The sequence below is a fragment of the Peromyscus leucopus genome, chromosome 8b (assembly GCF_004664715.2).
Source record: "Peromyscus leucopus breed LL Stock chromosome 8b, UCI_PerLeu_2.1, whole genome shotgun sequence".
In the NCBI taxonomy this organism is placed as follows: domain Eukaryota; kingdom Metazoa; phylum Chordata; class Mammalia; order Rodentia; family Cricetidae; genus Peromyscus; species Peromyscus leucopus.
Window position 1 is genome coordinate 66,202,604 of NC_051086.1, and position 16,402 is coordinate 66,219,005.

General features: G+C 40.9%; 1 protein-coding gene across 2 annotated transcripts in view; it reads right to left on the bottom strand.

The window, feature by feature from the left end:
- Nucleotides 1–4,764: 4,764 nt before the first annotated feature.
- Nucleotides 4,765–16,402, bottom strand: part of Cct6b (chaperonin containing TCP1 subunit 6B) — a 60,512-nt gene continuing 48,874 nt past the window's right edge. For both annotated transcript variants that reach the window (XM_037200968.1, XM_028866982.1), the window contains exons 11-14: nucleotides 8,766–8,899; nucleotides 7,355–7,457; nucleotides 5,438–5,510; nucleotides 4,765–4,950 (exon numbers count right to left, since the gene is read on the bottom strand). In XM_037200968.1, the coding sequence (XP_037056863.1) occupies nucleotides 4,878–4,950; nucleotides 5,438–5,510; nucleotides 7,355–7,457; nucleotides 8,766–8,899 (383 nt within the window). In that variant the 3' untranslated portion in view covers nucleotides 4,765–4,877. The remainder of the gene's footprint in view (nucleotides 4,951–5,437; nucleotides 5,511–7,354; nucleotides 7,458–8,765; nucleotides 8,900–16,402) is intronic.

A 16,402-nucleotide genomic window follows, 5' to 3' on the forward strand; every position in this document is an offset into this window, starting at 1 on the left:
CATTCCAAACCCTCCTTTTAGGGATTTTGTTGAGAATTCTGTTGTAATTCTGATGGGCCTGCCTTTATGCATGATTTGTTTCTCTTTTGTGGCTTTCAACATGGTTTCTTTGATCTTTAAATTTAGTGTTTTTAACTATGACATGGGGGCTCTTTTCTAGTCTTGTATGTTGGGTGTTCCAATGTCTCCTATACCTGGATGGACATCTCTACCCCTAAGTTTGGTCAATTTTTTGCTATGATCTTACTGAAAAATTTCTATTCCTTTAGTATAAAATTACACACCTATGCTCGTGATTGATAGATTTCATTTTCATAGTGACCATAGTGCTCATGTGTTGCTTGTGCTCTATGTGGATGGTAGTCGGGGAAGAGGAGAGAACTCTCCCTAAAGGGAGAATTACAAATAAAAAGAGGCAAATAAGTCAACTAGGTAGCCCAAATAATCAGCCTCTCTAGAAGCTGAGGCACACAGACCTCTCTCAAAAACAGTCTCATTGACGTTCCCTGGGAAGGTCTATCAGAAGGAAAATGAAAGAACAGAGAATGAAAGAAAAGGAAAGCAGAGATGAGAACAAAGAAAGACAGAGCTGGTCCGCTTCACTGGCACTGGATATTTAATAAAGTGATAAAAATGACATGAGCTTGGGATCTGGATGTATCATTTTCAAACCAGCCACGGAGAGAGAGGGGCACTGGACAGAACTGGACAACACAGCAGACAGTGGAAGGACTGGGGTGGGGCAGAAAGATGGCTCAGCTGGTTAAGGGAACTTGTCATAAAGAAGTGGCAGCAGAGAACCAACCCCACCAAGTTATCCTCTGACTCCACATGCTCACTGTGTGTCCCCCAACGCAACTATAATTTAAAAAAATTAAGACAATGAAAGGGGGAAAAGTTTATAAATGTAAGTGAAAAACATCAGCAATATGTGTTAGAAATAAATTCAACATGTTGATAATGATGGAAAAATTAACCAAATAATTAATTTTATAATAAAATTTCACCACTACCTAAAGATATTATCCTCTGTGAGTTTGAGGCCAGCCTGGTCTACAGAGCAAGTTCCAGGACAGCCAGGGCTACACATATCTCAAAAGACCCTCTCTCAAAAAAACAAAAAGAAAGAATGAAAGAAAGGAAGGAAGGAAGGGAGGGGGAAGGAAGAAAGAAAGAAAGAAAAATATTATCTGGAGCTAGGGATGTAGCTCAGTGGCAGAGTATTTGCCGAAGGTTCTGGATTGGATTCAATCTTTGGCATATAACAAATAAAAATAAAGAAGTCCCTTTCTCAATCCCCTCATCAAAAGAGGTGGCACATCTAACATAAAACAAAATAAACTTTAAGGAAAAAATCACCTTTAATGGATTTCTATAAAAATATAAATTACCAAAAGTCTCAAAATGACAGAAAATCTGAGACCTCCAGCAATAAAGAAAATTGAGTCAAAACTCTATCTGCCATTTAAGAAACTACTAGACCAGTCCAAGCTTTCGAGAAACAGCTAGCCCTTCATTGTTATGTCTCAAACTGTGCCACAAGAAAGACAGCAGCTCCCTGCACAGCTCACGCCAGAAGCCTAACAGACCATTGACACCAAACAGAGTAGAAGGAAAGCCAAGTGTAAGCCAGCGCTGCATTGAGCACATTTGAAACCTAGATGTGTCTGCTTGTGGCAACAGGAAGTTCACTCACTCACTGCTTATCTACTGCTGTTTGAGTTATCAACCCAATAAAAATGCACCCCCCAAAAAAACCTTTCTAAATATGCATTAGCATTGAGCCCAGAAATGCATAAAATGTAATATTTCATCAAATCTAAAACATCACTGCCTATGAGATGTACCATCTCTTTATATACTAAGAGAAAAATATATTGTCACTTCAACCATGACAATGTTTTCTTGACACTCATACATTTTATTTATACTTACCAGAGGAACTTTTTAGATTTGTTTATACAGACTCTTTGCCATAGATCATGGTCAATGAATTCATAATAAATAAAACATAGGCAAGATAAACAAGGTACTCTTCAAACTTCATATTCAGAGTCCAACTCTTCTAAGTCATTGTTCAACACAGTTGGTATCATTCCTGGAATCAAGAGGTGGTAACTCAAGATTTCTTGGGAGTCCTACTGTATCTCTGGTGTGTTCCCCACTAAACCCATGCATTCTTTTTTTTTTTTTTTTAAAGATTTATTTATTTATTATGTATACAGCATGTATGACTGCAGGCCAGAAGAGGGCACCAGATCTCATTATGGATGGTTGTGAGCCACCATGTGGTTGCTGGGAATTGAACTCAGGACCTCTGGAAGAGCAGTCAGTGCTCTTAACCTCTGAGCCACCTCTCCAGCCCCAACCCATGCATTCTTTAAGGTTGTTAGTTAGTTTTGGTTTTGGTTTGGTTTGGTTTTTCAAGGCAGGGTTTCTCTGTGTGTAGCCCTGGTTGTCCTGGAACTCACTTTGTAGTCCAGGCTGGCCTCAAACTCACAGAGATCGGCCTGCTTCTGCCTCCCGAGTGCTGGGATTAAAGACGTGTGCCAATTCTCTAAGTTTTGATGCTGAAGATTTCTTTGACTTGCCAGAAAATGACAACAGTAAGAATTTGGTCAACCAACATTCATTTTCCTTCCTTCAATGGTCTGTAAGAGATCTGTCAGGGATTACAAGTGACCAAGTTTAAGAGGAATTAGTAGATGCCATTGTCGGCAGAGTATATCCTAACTACAGAAATGCTGAAATATGAAAAATATGCATGTCACAACTGATGAATATGGTATATCCTAACAAATACGGTTTATCTCAGGAATGAAAAATTAGTTTACTAATGCATTAAAATAGGCCAGATGTAGTGGCATATATACGTCCTTAATCTCAGCATTTGGGAGGCAGAGGCAGACAGATCTCTCTGAGTTCAAGGCCAGCCTGGTCTACATAGCCAGTTTCAAACCAGCTAAGGATATATAGTAAGACCTGTCCCAAAAAAATCTATTAAAATGGGTAACCACATTACCATATTAAAGCAAAACATCTCACTGTATGGAGAAAATCACTTAAACTCAAAAAACAACAACAAAAAGTTCAACTCGTAGCAAAACAGAAAGGAACAGATTTCACTTTATGTAGTTACCTGCCAATATCTCACAGCAAAAATATATGGGAGGCAGGAAGGTGCCTTAGTTAGGGTTACTACTGCTGTGATGAAACACCATGACCAAAAGCAAGTTGGGGAGGAAAAGGCTTATTAGGCTTATACTTCCACATTATAGTTATCATTGAAGGAAGTCAGGACAGGAACTCATACAGAGCAGGAATCTGGAGGCAGGAGCTGATGCAAAGACCATGGAGGGAAGTTGCTTACTTGGCTTGCTTCTCATAGTTTGCTCTGCGGCCTTTCTTATAGAACATGGGACCACCAGCCCAGGGGTGGCACCACCTATAACAGGTTGGGCTTTCCCCATCAATCACTCATTAAGAAAATTCCCTACAGGCTGGCCTGAAGCCTGCTCTCATGGAGGTGTTTTCTCAATTGAGGTTCCTCCTCCCTGATGACTTAGCCTGTGTCAAGTTGACATAAACTAGCCAGCACAGAAGAGAAGGAACCAGAAGCAGTCTCTGAAGGCAAGAACAAGATAAAGATGATAGCTGTCATTACTTCTATACAAAAGGGTTAACCAGATCAGCAAGACACAGAAACAGCTGATACTAATATAAGGATTGGAATGGGGGGGGGGACGACTAAACTGCTGTTATTCTCAACTGTAAAACTGTAAGTTGTTCTCAACCCAGATATGTTAAGATAATCTACATATCTATAACCACATGATGGCACTAATGGGAGAACCCAGTAAAGTTGTCAAATACAGAATCCACTATTAAAAAACAAAAAACAACCCCTCTAGCCCTCACACCCCCTCAAAAAAAATCCTAGAGGCCTTACAGGACAACAACAAACAATTTAAAAATGTAACCTTCATAAAAGGTCTTATTCATAAAATCTTCTAAGACACAATGCACAGGAACAAATCTCGCCAAAATGTAATGCATTTTATAAGAAACATTTAAAAGTTAAAAGCAAAATGTTGACTAATAAAAACTTGGATCATGAGGAAGATATAAATAAAATTATATAAGCAATTTACAACTGTCCATTCTACCTGAAATAATCTATAGCATCGCTGCAGTCCTAATAAGTGTAAGTCCCTCAGTGAGCACATGGTAAAACTAACTAAGAAAAAGACCAGATCCAGGAAGAGCCCAGAGCTAGGACAGAGTACGGGTTGCTGAAAAGAGCAGGGTTATAACACCAGCACTCAGACACTGAGGCAGGAGGATTCGAAATTCGAGCCCAAGCTACATAGCCATACCCTGCCCACACCTTTAAAGGCTAAGCAAACTATAACAAACTATATGCTAAATAGTTTGGGTGAGGGACCATGCATGAGAAACCTATATTACACATGATGCCACATTCCTAAGAGAGTGGCAGCAGGAAATTACTAAAGGGCTTTAGAAAGAAAAGAGAACATTTATCTTACTACATTTAAGATCTCTGATAAACTGGAAATTGACTTGGATACTCTAAAACCTGTGCCCAGAAGGTATAGGCATCATGACACATTTTATTTTATGAAAACGGAAATAACACATATTATAGGGTGGGGAGTTAAGACTCAGAAAATATTACCATTATTATTCTTTTACTGGGAAAATTTGTGTGTTCTTTATACTTTGATTAAGTGTTTCTGAAACAGCTGAGACCGAAAGCTACACACCACATTTATTTTGTAACAGTTAAGGCCATAAGACGGTGTTGGATATGACATGCATGCTATCTTGTCTTCCAGATGAATTGATCTTGAATTCAATCACTCTCTGAGAGAAGACATCCCCGCTCGCATAATTTCATCAACCAGGAGAATGTTGGTGGCAATCACTGTGCTAAGAATGAAAAGAGGAGAGTGAGTCAAGGCTCCTAGCGCATGCCTGCATCTCCCCAGCAATCTTCCGGCAGCGCCGGGCACTTTTTCCTTCGGCTGTGCTGGTGTGAGAGTTTATGAAACAAAGCTATCAGGAACGAAGCAGCCCTCCTCACACTGTAATTTTGACTGCTCTGTTGACTCGGTAGAAGTCTAATGTATACCCCAGCAAAGCTGCGCTTAACTGTCACATGGCGCTGCTCCCCCCTGCCACACAGACAGTGCTGTGGCGGTACTTCCTGCCTCCCTCTCCCCCTCCAACAGGGAGGGTTAGCTTTTCCAGGGACTTACGCTGCTGCAGATACAGTGCTTAAGGGACTGTAGGAGGACAAAAGCTAGTCTCAGCAGCTGGCAACTACAATGTCATACACTTCAGAACAAAAATAACAGGAAACGTCCAAAGCTATCAGTTATATCCCTAAAGGTCTTTCTCTTCTTTGCCAATTTACCATGAGTGAAGAAGATGCTTTTTCACACAATAATTATCCCAAACTCCTGCTTCTGCTGCTACCATTGGCTCCCCTGCAAAGTAAAAACAAACCTCTTAATACAGCAATCTTGATATACCCTGTCAATGTTGACTGGTGGAGTCTAACAATATTTAATCTCTTACAGAACTACTTTCGTCAAGGTCACCAATGACCTCTGTGCTAAGTGCTGTGGGCTCTCGCCAGCCTTATCTACTGCTTGACAGCTCATCATATCCCTCTGACAATTCCTTCTTGACTTTCAGACACCATGCTCCCTTTTCTTTTCACTGTGCAAACCCGTCCAGCCCAAGACTCTTCTATTCTCTCACTATACATATGTCTTAGTCAGGATTACTATTACTGTGATGAAACACTATGACCAAAGAAACTTGAAGACGAAAGAGTTTATTCGGCTTATGCTTCCACACTGTTCATCATCAAAAGAAGTCAGGACAGGAACTCAAATAGGGCAGGACCCTGGAGGCAGGAGCCAATGCAGAGGCCACAGAGGATGCTGCTTACTGGCTTGCTCAGCCTGCTTTCTTATGGAAGCCAGGACCACCAGCCCAGGGATGGCCCACCCACAATGGGCTGACCCTCCCCCATCAATCATTAAGAAAATACTCTACAGGATTGTCAACAACCTGATCTTATGGAGGCATTTTCTTAATTGAGGCTCCCTCCTCTCAGATGACTCTAGCTTGTGTCAGGTTGACATAAAACTACCTAGCACAACATATTTCCCAGGCGGTCTCATCCAATTTTCTGGGTTTAAACTATCTACGTCCTGATAACGCTCTTACCTCCAACACGTATCTTTTTCTTGAGCTCAATATATCAAACAACTTTTCCCAAAAGACCATAAGTACTTCAAACTAGACTTTGCCAAAACTGAACAGTCCCTCAGTCCACAACCAGCTCTATCTAGTTTCTCCCACTGTTAGTGCAATTCTAACCTACTAGTTGTTTAGCTAACTCCTCTCCATAGGGTGGAGAGTGGTCGGAGTGATCCTTTTAAATAGACCATGTCACATCTCTGCTCAAAATCGCTCCCATTTCACTGCAAGGATTAAAAAACCAAAGCCAAAGTTCTCGGACTAGCCCACATGCCAGTGTATAATCTGACCTCACCTCTCCTATCTCCTTCCTTCCCGCTGGCTGTGCCCTGTCCTGAGAGAGCACTTAATGCTACCACCCCCCAACTGCTCAGTTCCTTCAGCTTCATTAGTAGACATTTTCCTAGTATATACTGTACAAATGTTGTAATTTTCATCCCTTTCCTACGTTCTTTAATTAGCATTCATGATCATCCTTACTTTACTCTTTTATTTTTTCAAATTTATTGTTCTCTTAGATGCTAAATAATTTATTTGTTAGAGTTATTGTTTACTGCCTGTTTTCACTTACTACAAGAGAAGCTCTATTTTGCCCAGTGTGAATCCAAATAATAAGCATTCAATAAGTACATCTTTCTAAACATTGGCGAGGGCAGAGAGGACCGGAGATGTCGATAGTTCAGTCGTTAACTGCTGTACAAACACAAGGACTGAGTCTGAGTTTGGTCCCCAGAACCCACATTTAAAATTCTTTTGTTTCAGGGCTGGTAAGATGTTTCACCAGTTAAGAGCACTTGTTACTCTTGCAGAGTACCCGGGTTCAGGGCCAGTTCCAGAGGATCTTATGCTCTCTTCTGAGCTCCACAGGTACTGTATGCACATTGTGCACAGACATACACATAAGCAAAAACACCTAAACACATTAAATATTTTTTGGAGTAAGCTAGATGCAATCAAGATTGATGTAACAAAATGTCCCAACCTACCACTCTCTGTTATATGATTTGGGTTCTTGAAGAACAATCTCTTGAGTAAAGCTAAGTTTCCTTCAATCTCTTACCTGTATTTAGGTCTATGCCCACAAGCTCTTTTGATTCTGCATGTTCAGTCTGAACTTTTATCAACGTTTCCTGCAGGTCATAACCAGAATTCTGAGCAAGAACCTTCATGAAAAAACAATAAGTATTGTGTGGAGTGCCTTCACATATGCACTTGAAAATCAAGTACGAAAGTCAGGTACTACTCTTCAGTCTTGTGAAAATACAATCACAATACAGTGCTCATCTCCTTTAGAAGAATCCCATGCCCAATCTAAACCAAATGGTTGTTTTATCTCCCTAGCATGTTTTATACTTGAACAGCTCCCCTTGTGTACAGAACACTAAGTTCCAAGGACCAGACTTCCCCACTCCCACATATTTTTCAGGCAAGGCATCCTGTGGTCCAGGTTGGCCTCAAACCCCTTCTCCCCTCATGGAGCTCCCCGTCCTCCTGCTTCCTCTCCCAAGTGCTGGCACTAGGCACGTGCCACCACACCCAGCTTCTTTCTTTTCTTAGAAAAGATTTAAGATCCTTTTTGTTTCTCCCGGCCTTTGAGCCACATGCCCTCCTGTTCTTCCCAGCACTCACTAGGGAGAAGCAAAGCATCCGCAGCACTGTATGGCCCTTGGCTTCAGGAGGGCCATGAACTACAGCAGCTTGGATGGAGATGCCTTACTCTATACCAGCCTAATTTCCCTACTGACAGCTGATAGAGAAAAGGGCCACTGTGTGCCAGGGCCACCAATTTATGTCAACAACATCATTACTTAACGACTTTGCTGCTTGGAGGAAAGAAAAAAAATAGACATCTGATTCACAAGCAACGCACAAATTGTGAATAAATCTGATATAAATTATTTAAGTCTTTGCTAGGATGGTTAATAATGGTTTAATTCATGGTAACAGCGTGCTGGAAACAGCTTTCTATATTTCTACATGGCTGACAACTAACAGAAGGCAGAAAGCAAGGAAGGACAACTGTTCTCTGTCCTCTCGCTGCCTCTCTCCTTGTCTCGAAATTACAACAGATTCAAGCTGGTCGTGTTTGGGAACGCCAAACATTTTGAAGTTCTTCTCTTCTCACAATTTAAAGTAATAACATGTTGGATGCCACCAACAAAACAAGAATCTATGTTAAAAATAAAAATCTAACAAAACTTAAGTTCCAAACTGTTCATTAGGATTGGTTATTAATGAACTTTCTGCAGTGCTTTTGGACCCAAGGAAAACCTGACTGCTTCCTGGAGCTCCCAAAGTACCATAAGCTTCAGTCCCTACAGTCGTTCTGCTGGGTTTGTAAAATATTTAACACAACAGGAAATGCAAATAAGCACATTTCTAACTCTGTGAACTGCTGGGCAAGATGGGCAATTTGTAATCAAGGATCTTTCAGGATAGCCAGTTGTTATCTGGCTAGGAGACAGTTGTACCTTCGGGATAATAAGTAAGGAATCAGCAAAGGCCTGGATCCCAAGGCGAGTTCTTCCCTGCACACGGTGCTTGTGGTTAACAAGAGCTTCTGCTATTGCGACTTCAACTGCTCCAGCCCCTGGAACCACACAGCCTGCCAGAGGGAAATAATAGAAAGTTGTCAAGCAAGGAAAGAGAGCGAGAAAAGCAACTAGCTAGAAAAGCAAGTATGTTTAATTAGTTGACTACCTCTGAAATGTTTTGAATATATCTAGAGATCAAATAAATTCCACAGTTCAGAAATAACTAGGTTTTCCCATAAAGCATTCTGAAATCAAACAACTAAGCACAGTACAAACACTGGTCACATACAAGTTGTTTCATGTTTATTCTCTGAAAAATAAAAATGGAATTTCTAGGGTAGAGAGAAGGTTCCCAGCACCACATCAGGCAGCTCACAACCAGCTATAACTCAAGTCCAAGGAATCTAACACTGTCTTGCATTAATCTGCATTAACACATCACACAGGCGCGCGCGCGCGCGCGCGCGCACACACACACACACACACACACACACACAAATAAAAAATAAATCTCTTTTTAGGTAGACATCTCTTTTACCTACATCTTACAGTTCTATGAGTACACTGAAAAGTTGTTATTTATAATTTATAGAAGCAAGTAGCTGGATATACTGTCTCATCTAAAAAAAAATGTAAGAGGCCTTAGAATGATGTATTTCAACCTTTGAAAGACAATAACTGCTAACCCAGACTACTTTATCTATGAAACTATCTCTCATAATTGAAGGGCAAAGGAAAACTTTCCATGAGTGGACCAGGAATTCATGGTCACTAAGCCAGCTCTACTAAAGATGTTCAAAGGGATCCTGAGGTCTGAAAAGAAAGACACTCTCTGAGACCACAGGAAACAGCAGGTTATGGTAGAAGAGAAGTGAAGCCAGTGAAAGATAGGACTCATCAATCACTATGAGATCAACAATACAACAGGAGCCAATGCACACCCTTCAATGGGAACGCTGCACATCAACCGTCTCAACTCCCCACCTAGAAGACAAAGACGCTGGATTTACAACTAACCAGGGCTCATAGGAGCTCACAGAGACCAAACTGACAACCAGGGAGCCTGCATGGGACTGACCTAGTCACTCTGCACATATCTGACAGGTGTGTAGCTTGGTCTTCTTGTAGGACTCCCAACAGTGGAAGCAGGGGCTGTTTCTGACTCTTTTCTGGTTTGGGGGATCCTATTCCTCACACTAGGTTGTCTGACCCAGACTTAATACAAGGCGAGATGCTTAGTCTTACTGCAACTTGATACGTTATGTTTGTTATGTCCATGGGAGGCCTGCCCTTTTCTGAATAGAAACAGAGGAGGAGTGGATGGGGGGGGCATGGGGAAAGGACTGGGAGGAGGAGAAGGAGGGGAAACTAAAGTCAGGATGTAAAATAAATACATAAATAAAATAAAAACATGAAAATAGAAAAAAGTTTTTAAAGAGACTGGATTTATAAGAGAATTCTCATATTTGACAAAATAAACTCCAAACCAAAATTAGTCAAAAGAGGTAAAGAGAGTGACTTTATACCAACTAAAAGAACACTCTAATAAGACAATACTGCTGTTATGAACATATACACACTGGCCACAAGTGCACCTGACACTACTAGAGGTCAAGACCCAGACAAACCCAATACAAGAATACTGAGTGATGTCAGTGCCCAGCTCTCATCCATAGGCAGGTCATCCCAATGAATCATAAACAGAGAAACATCTGGATTCAGGGATACCTTAGATCAAATGGAGCTAGCAGACATCTACAAGACATTCCACACAAATACTGCTGAATACACATTCTTCTCTGTAGCCCATAGAACTTTCCCTAAGGTAGATCATATTACAGGACAGAAAGCAAGTCTCAGCAAATACAAGGAAATTGAAACAGTTTCTTGTATTCTATCTGACCACAATGAAATGAAGCTAAAAATCAGCAGCAAGAAAACCACTAATTCATGGAGATTAGACAACTGTCTTACTGAAGAAATCAGAAAGGAAATACATTTTAGAGTTAAATAAAAATGAAGATATAACATAACAAAACTATGAGATAGAATGAAAGCAGCCCCAGTGTAAAAGGGGGTTTCTAACTACTGCCAATAGAATTCAGAAAGTCCTAAGGACAAACCTTGAAAATGTATATTCCACTAAATTGGAACATCTAAAAGAAATGGATGGAGCTAGAGAGATGACTCAGAGGTTAAGAGCACTGGCTGCTCTTGCAGAGGTCCTGAGTTCAATTCCCAGCAATCACATGGTGGCTCACAACCATTTGTAATGAGATCTGGCGCCCTCTTCTGGAGCGCAGACATACATGCAGGCAGAACACTGTATACAGAATAAAAATAAATAAATAAATAAATCTTTAAAAAAGAAAGAAAAAGAAATGGATGGCTTTCTAGAAACATATGACCTATGAAAATTTAACTGAAATAAGCAATTTGAATGGTTCTATAACAAGCAATGAAACTGATGTAGAACTAAAACAAATACTCAGTCAAAAAAATCCAGGATCAGCCAGACATGGTGGAGCACACCTTTAATCCTAGTACTTGGGAGGCAGAGGCACATGAATCTCTGTAAGTTCAAGGCCTGGTCTACAGAGTGAGTTCCAGGACAGCTAAGGCTACACAGAGAACCCCTGTGAAGAAGAAAGAAGCAAGAAAGGAGGAGGAGGAGGAGGAGGAGGAGGAGGAGGAGGAGGAGGAGGAGGAGGAGAAGGAGAAGGAAGGAGAAGGAGAAGGAGAAGGAGAAGGAGAAGGAGAAGGAGAAGGAGAAGGAGAAGGAGAAGGAGAAGGAGAAGGAGAAGGAGAAGGAGAAGGAGAAGGAGAAGGAGAAGGAGAAGGAGAAGGAGAAGGAGAAGGAGAAGGAGAAGGAGAAGGAGAAGGAGAAGGAGAAGGAGAAGGAGAAGGAGAAGGAGAAGGAGAAGGAGAAGAAGAAGAAGAAGAAGAAGAAGAAGAAGAAGAAGAAGAAGAAGAAGAAGAAGAAGAAGAAGAAGAAGAAGAAGAAGAAGGAAGAAGAAGAAGAGATCCCAGCTCAGATGGATTCACTGCATTCTACTAGATCTTGAAAGAAGTAATACCAATGCTTCCAGACTATTCCACACAATGGAAAATGAAGGAATGCTCCAAACTCACATATGAAGCCAGTACTACCCTGATACCAAAACCAAATAAAGACACACACACAAAAGAAAATTATAGGCCAATTTGTCTTATGAACGTAGAAGCAAAAATTCTCAATAAAATACTTACAAACTGAAGTGAATACATCAAAAGAGCATCCATCATTATCAAGTTCACTCCATTCCACAGATTCAGGGATGATTTAAGGTACATAAATCAACAAATGTAATACAGCATATAAATAGACTCAAGGACAGAAATCATGAATTGTTTCAACAGATGCAGAAAAGGCCTTTGGCAAAATCTCACACCTTTGCATGACAAAACATTGAAGAGACTAGGAATAGAAGGAACATATCTCAGCATAACAAAGGCCACATATATAGTAAACTTAGAGCCAGCACCAGGCAGAATGGGGGAAACTCACAACATTCCTATTGTCAGGAACAAGACAAGGCTGTCCTCTCTCCACTCCTATTCAACACAGAGATGGAAGGTTTATCCAGAGCTTGTAGTAAGACAAGAGAGGAAATAAAAGAGATACAAACAGGAAAAGAAGTGAAAATACCCTTATTTGCAGGTGACAGGATACTATAGAGAGAGACCCTAAAGACTCTACCATAAATTCTTACATCTGATAAACACTTCCAGCAAGACAAGATGATACAAAACATCATACAAAAATCAAGTACCCCTCCTATCCGCCAATGGAAGACACACTGAGAATCAAGGAAACAATATCATTCAAATTAGTTTCAAAAAAAAAATGAAATATCTTGGAATAAACCTAACCAAGGAAATGAAAGATCTCCATAATGTAAGCTTTAAAACACCACTGAGGAAGACACTAGAAGATAGAAAAAAAATCTTCCCATGATGATGGATTGGAAGAATTAATATTGTAAAAATGACTACCCTACAAAAAGTAATCTACAGATTCAAGGCAATTCTCATGAAAATTCCAGTACTATTCTTCATAGAAATAAGACAAAATCTTAAAAGTCATGTGAAAACATAAAATCCCCCCATACAGCACCGGAGAGATGGCAAGGTGGTTGAGAACACTGCCTCTCTTCAAGAGGGCCTGTTTTTGATCCCCTGCACCCACATGGCAGCCCATAGTCATCTGCAACTCTAGTCCCAGGGCATCTGACGCCCTCTTCTGGCCTCTGTGGGCACTGTACATATGTGATACACAAACAGGCAAAACACTCATGCACATAAAATATTTTTAAAGACCTCAGACAGCCAAAGCAATGCTCTGCAATAAGAATGCTAAAAAAAAAAATCACAGAAATCACATGATAAACTCAATAGATGCAGAAAAGGCTTTTGACAAAATCTAACATCCCTTCATGATAGAAACATTGAAGAAAGTAGGTATAAAAATAACATCCTAGCATAATATAATAAATAGGGCTATACAACAAACTTATAACTAACATTATACTAAATGGAGGGAAACTCAAGGCATTTCCATTAGAATCAGGAACAAGACAAGGATGCCCACTTTCTCTGCTTTCATTCTTAGCTAGAGCAGTAAGACAAGAGAGGGAAATAAATAAATAAATAAATAAATAAATAAATAAATAAATAGTAAAAATAAGTCAAAGTATCCTTATTTGCAGATGATCCATATGGATCTAGTCACAGTTCCCAGCATTGCTGAGGAGTGTGGCCAGATTGAGAGAAGGTACAGGGTTGGTGAGAGGCTGGAACAGGCAGATGGCATCCTGGTAATGCCTCCTTCTGGCTGGAGCTTCCTAGATGTCTTGGGAACTCCCCTAGAAGTGAGTAGCTAAGATGACTACAGTCAGTACCTCTTACAGGCACTGAAAGAATCCAACTGATAGCCCCAAATCCTGCTCTGCCCCCCACTCCTCAACTGCCACTGTCATACCTGACCAGGAAGGGGTGGACAGCCTTCTGAAGGCCCTCAAAAGGGAGCTGTCTGCAATGGGTGGGAACTAATTCGCAGGCCCACCAGGTATTCCTGACCTGGGCAAGGTATCCGCATCACTTCCAGCACTGGCTGGATGTTCTTGACCGCTATAAGTTGGCATTAGACTTGGCAGTGGAGGTTGGAGGGCAAGAGAGACACAAAGGCACCTGAGCCACCTCACAGGTCGAGGGGACACTGAGAAGATCCTCAATATCACCCAGAATCCTTGGGGTATCTGAGCACAATTCAGGTCCCATGAGATGTTCACATAGAAGAACTTGATCCAAAATGTCAGAGCCAAGCCAGGATCCTGAGCATCCTGTGGGACTTGCTGAGGACTCAGGACTTTTTGGGCATCCTGGGGATATGAGTGGAGGAATGTGGGTCTTTTATTTTTTAGTAAAATATATGATTTTTTTTCTGTGATCCTGGTTGGACTCCAGGATCTCACACATGCTAGGCAGGTACTGTTACCAAGCTGTGACCCTGTCTACTCCCACCCCCTAGGCTAGTACTCTACTGCCAAGATAAATCCCAACTTCACAGATTTGACTTTTCAATGCCAAGGACATGTGAAAAGTTCAGGTCATCCAGGAATGTCTGCATATGAGAATCTGATTTACTCTTATGATCTCCATAGGTCATGGTTTCACATGAACATTTCCATAACTTAAAAAAAAAACCCTCCACTCATGTTCATGCAAGCAGCCACAATTAGACTGAGTGGATCAAAAACAAAGGGCATTTTAGTAGAAGGGGACTTATTGGGAAAAAGGATTTTAGCTGTAGAAAGAGGGGACAAGAGAAGGTAATAGGGGTAGAAATGCCCCAAACTCGGTATATACATGTTTGATATTGTCAAACTTAAAAGAAATAACTTACTTTAGAACTACATTGGAGGGGCTAGAGAGATGGCTCAGCAATTAAGATCACTGGTGATTTTTCCAGAGGACCTGGGTTCAAATCCCAGCATCTACATGGTAGCTCATTACCACTTGTAATCCCAGTTCCAGGGATTCTGACACTCTCTTCTGGCCTCCACAGACATCAGGCACATACATGTGATGCACAGACATACATGCAGGCAAAACACTTGTACACATAAAATAGTAATTTTAAAAAAACACCTTAGATTCCATCTCAGGCCCAGAAGAATGGTAATCATTATCAATTATCCAAATAAATGCTAGTGAGGATACAATTCCAAAGGGAATTGTATACACTGCTGTAAACTGGTAATGGAGGTCCTTAAAAAACTAAAAGTAGATCTACTATGTGATTCAGCTACACCTCTCAGTGATGCCTGAAGAGCTCCAAGTCAACATATCACAGATAGGCTTAGGCATCAAGATTTGTTACAGAACTGTTTACAATAGCTAAGTCAGAGAACCAACCAAGATATCCAATAAGACAAGAATAGATAAAATGTCACATAGATACACAATGGAAAAGTTTTCAGTCATCTGCTGGGAAATGGGTACAACTGTAGATATTCATATTTTCAGTCTCAGACAAATATTGCATGTTTTTTCTAATTAGTGGTTCCTGGATTTTATTAGGTACATAAAATCCCATGAGTATACACTGTCAGACACAGTGCAGCAGAAGCAAAAACCAAAACGGCACCCAGCAGTATAAGGAGTTCTCGTTCAGAGACCTCCACTTAGGTGATGATGAATCCTTGACTTCCCCACAGGGGAAAAAAATCAGACTGAACCCATTGAAGCAGAAATGGAATTCATTAAGCAGAAAGTTTAGGACCAGCAAGATGGCTTGGTGGGTAAGAGTATGTGACAGCTAATCTTCATTGTCGACTTGACATGCCTGGGAAGAGGGAACCTCAAGTGAAGAATCACCCCCATCACATTGGCCTGTGGGTATGGCTGTGGAGGGACAGGATTTTTTTTTTTTTACTGCTAATTGATGTGGGAGAGTCTAGTCTATTGTTGGTGAAACCACAGCTAGGCAAGTGAGCCTGGGCTATAAAAGAAAAGTAGGAGCCAGGTGGTGGTGGTACGTGCCTTTAATCCCAGCACTCAGGAGACAGAGGCAGGTGAATCTCTTAGTTTGAGGCTAACCTGGTCTACAGAGTGAGTTCTAGGATAGCCAGGGCTACACAGAGAAACCCTGTCTTGAAAAAGAAAAGAAAGAAGAAGAAAAGAAAAGTAGTTGAGCATGAGTCTGGGAACAAGCCAGTAAGGAGCATTCCTCCATGATTTCTCTGTTAAGTTCCTGCCTCGAGTTCTTGCATTGGCTTTCCTCAATGAACAGTAACTTGTGATATGAAATAAACCCTTTCCTCTCCGAGTTGCTTTTGGTCATGGTGTTTATCACAGAAACAAAAAAGCAAACTAGAAATAGGGTACTTGCTGCTGTGCCTAATGACCTTAGTTCAACTCTCAGAACCCACATGGTGGGAAGAGAGAACCAACTCCTGAAGTTGCCCTCTGATCACCATGCACTCTGTCATGGCACACATGTGCCCATGCACATAACACACATATAATAAATA